The sequence below is a fragment of the Cyprinodon variegatus genome, unplaced genomic scaffold (genome assembly GCF_000732505.1).
Source record: "Cyprinodon variegatus isolate N-32 unplaced genomic scaffold, C_variegatus-1.0 Scaffold78, whole genome shotgun sequence".
Lineage (NCBI taxonomy): Eukaryota > Metazoa > Chordata > Actinopteri > Cyprinodontiformes > Cyprinodontidae > Cyprinodon > Cyprinodon variegatus.
Window position 1 is genome coordinate 216065 of NW_015150531.1, and position 3686 is coordinate 219750.

At 38.3% G+C, this 3686-nt stretch overlaps 1 protein-coding gene across 1 annotated transcript in view; it reads right to left on the reverse strand.

Annotated features, from left to right (window-relative positions):
- ctnna2 (catenin alpha 2) overlaps positions 1-3686 on the reverse strand; it is a 406153-nt gene that overhangs the window by 26220 nt on the left and 376247 nt on the right. Inside the window, exon 16 of the mRNA XM_015372952.1 lies at positions 2120-2225. Coding sequence (XP_015228438.1) covers positions 2120-2225 — 106 coding nt within the window. The remainder of the gene's footprint in view (positions 1-2119; positions 2226-3686) is intronic.

Here is a 3686-nt window from a genome sequence, read left to right on the forward strand (position 1 = left end):
ACCTAGTGGCTATAGTAGTCACATGTTTTTCACACAATACGTGAAACACGCGGAGCGTGAGTGAAGTGTCCATTTCCAATCAGCGCCCACTGTAGGCCAACCCACCGGACATTGTGATAAGCAGCTGATAATAACCCTAGTGATCGATGTGGCTATCCCAAATGGTGAAAACATCAGGAAAAAAGAACATAAGAAATTGTAGAAATACCAAATACTACTGGAAGGTAAAGCCTTCCAGCAATAGTGCCTGTTGTCAGCTGAGCACTCGGATCAGTAACCGGAGACACCGGCGAGGACAGGACACCGGAGAAGTGGCTTCAATAGTTACCAGCGGAAACACCAGAGATCTCAGTCAAGAAATGCACAGTTTTACGGACAGCTAGGATACTGAGAAGAACCCTCAAGCTTCAAGGCCTTCAAGTAGAGAACTTGACCTTGAGAAGAAGAAACCACCCACCCCACCTAGGGTAAGGCTGGGTAAGATTGCTGTTTTTTTATATATAAAACCTGCTGTGGTGACCTTGGCTACACTATTCTAAGCCTCCACATGCTTTGCTTGTGTAGACCCCTACAGTATATTCCAATTTTGAGCATTAGTTGAATTGGCACGCTTCAGAATGCCATTAAAAATGTACAGGTAGAAACTGTTGATAAGTTAGTTTTTACCAGCAAGCTATAAGGGACATGCGAGTTTGTTATTGTAAATGCTTACTGTGCCAGTAATCCGTGTCTTGTTATTCACATGAAGTGCTCTGATGTCCTTTACAAAGCACTTAAAATACTGAATGTATGCATTCGAACATTTTAGGCTATAAATCTCTTCCACTGTAGACACTTTTCACTAATTAGCTGGGTACTAGATATCAGACAGTTTGTCCTTGTAATTTTTGCATTGCAGATTGGGAGAAGGGATTTTGTGCATTTATGTGATAAAATGCACATGTTTACTCTTGCACACTAGTAAGGAGTATCAATACACTTTCTCTTTCTTTTTCTGAAAGCCATGATGGTTGTGCTTGCCTAATGCTGCACTTGACTACCAAGATGGCTTGTGTAACACTTCCTGTTTCACGCTTTTGGGAATGATATATTAGCTGGACAAAGTTGTCCTCATATTTTAGTTTAGACACTGTATTTTAACCATAACACCATCAATCTACACCAAAGATCAAGAAGAAAAAGAAAGATAAAACATTCTTATGCTAGATGTCATTTCCCTGACCCTTTTATAATCTGTGTGGTTTGAGTTTTTTTACGGTGTTAAGAAAGCTACAAAGTAAAGGGATTTTCGAATACAATTGCAGAAGGTAGTTTAAAAAGGGTATGCTTTTTCCTTCTCGTCATGAATAACTTCATGGGGGAAAAAAAAAACAGTGAAGGCCTCATGGTGACTGCAGGAGTTCCAAAAACTGAACTCAATTATTTTAATACAAAAAGATGTTTTTTGGTTCAATATTTCTTTAGCCTATCACTAGAGGATAGGAGCTCAGCAAGTGATATTACAACCCAGAGTAATTATTTCAAGGGTCTACAAACCAACAGAAGTTGCAATTACAAAGACAACAGGCAGTCTCTGCATATCAGTGGGTTTGGAGGCAAGGGTATCTGTATTTCCTATTAGAGGAAGATGAAATGAAAAAGAACATAATGCATTACCTGGAATGAGAAATTTGAAATTCCTCCCTGTTCATTATATGTACACACACCTACACTGCATAAACACCAATTTCTTTTCCACTCCCAATGCACCCCAGCCCAGAACTGATTGATTAGATATTGAAAATGGTCTGTCAGCATGTTTTAGAGAGGTACTCATCTGATAATGAATGCATCACCTCAGCTGGAAGCTAATTATATTAGAGACACAACTTGGTTCTGCTGTCTTGCTCTCACTGTGTGGGCCCCATTGGGAGACAAAGTCATCCAGCAACACAGCTCTACCACTCTAGCTCATCAACTTTCACAGTAAAGATTTCCATTGGCTATGCCCACTTACTCTAAATTAAAAAACTGCTCCTCTACCAGCTGCCTGGACTCCATCAGGTGCACACTCAAACCAACGGGAATGTATAAAGACAAAGAGTGATAGTGACAGGAGGAAACTAAGTTACAGAGCTACCTGATCTGCAACAGCACGAGACAATTTGTCCATCCTGGAACCTGCTTCTGCAATCTTCTTCGCTGCGTTGATCACATCTGAGGAGTTCTTCAGGGGACCCTTGCCTCTGTAAGAATTTGAAGAGGTAGAAATAAAAAAAAGTCTTCTGAGGGAAAAGTTACAGCCACTGATAAAAAAACAAAACTGAGCATATATATAAAAACACAGCATCAAATATGAAATCAGTAACTACCTTACATAGTTTTTGTCTAAATTGAGTTGAAAAAAAAATGGTGTTTTAATCTGTAAGCTTTAAATGGGTTGTGTTTTCTGTTTTTTGTTTGTTTTTTTGAGGTATTCATATCTTTTTTAGTATTTCTGCAATTTCTCAAATCATAGAACAGCAAAAAATGCACTGGAGGTACAGGAATACTGTTCAAAATTAAAGTTACACATTTCTTCTCTTCAACACTGTCCTATGACATTGTTTCGCCCCAGTTAGATTGATTACCTCCTCTTTATCTGCTCAATCACTTCTCAATCCAACTGCAGCTTGTTGCAAGATCAGGATTTTACCACACTATGTTCTTAAAAAGAGGAAATGTTATCTTTCTTCAGCCTAAGCAATACAGCTTTTGCCCACTGGGTAGAGCTAAAATCGACCAAAAATGTAACTTCTTTAGTACTGCTTAGTGCTGCTAGATACGTATTAGGTGGTAAAGAAAAAAAATACAAATATTTCAGTAATGTAACAGCTGGTGCCAACAGAAAAAACCTTAATAAATATGAGCATGCTGTTGAAATCAAAGCAATTACTTACTTATTATTTGTGATCTATATTTAATATGAACCAAAAACAGAAAGACTGAAACACTTTGTATTATTATTGGGACTACTACTTCAAAAAAACACACAAAAAAAACTGTAATGGCTCATGTTTGCACAGTGCAAGTTTGCAAATGCTGAGCAGTGATTTATGTTGCTCATAATGGTCTCTGAAACAGGGGAGGCTCAATGGTGTTAATTAAATCCCAAAGTAATATATTGCAATAACAAATGTTGAAACACATTAAAACACATTACTGCAATATGGGAAAATAGCTGTTGTAAAGGAGAGGCTCAGCCTCACTGGAAGTCAGGGATTTGTGTTAGTTATCCAAACAGATACCTACTTTCTCGCTGTTTGCTTCAATGCATGGAGTCTCAAGTCTCAATGGGAATTTCTTATAGAGATTTAAAAGCAACGTTCTGCTGCTCAAAGGTGGAGGAAAGATCCCAACCGAGAGCTTCAATACTAATGAATTTCAATGCATTTTAGCAAACATTTAATGTGTGCTAAAATTTCACCAATCTAGTGTTTAGTGAGATGTCAACACTGTTTGGCTATTTTAATTTTATATATTGTTTTGTGCTGTCGAGATTTGCTGGATGTGAATCGTACAAAGTGGTGGTGTGTCACGTACATACTATACCAACGATTTACAGAAGGGGTGTCAAACTGGCTCCAGGAAGGCCCATGTGGCTGTTGGTCAGTCATCTCATCAAATGGGTTCATTCTAAACCTGAACACTTGATGAGATAATTGTAG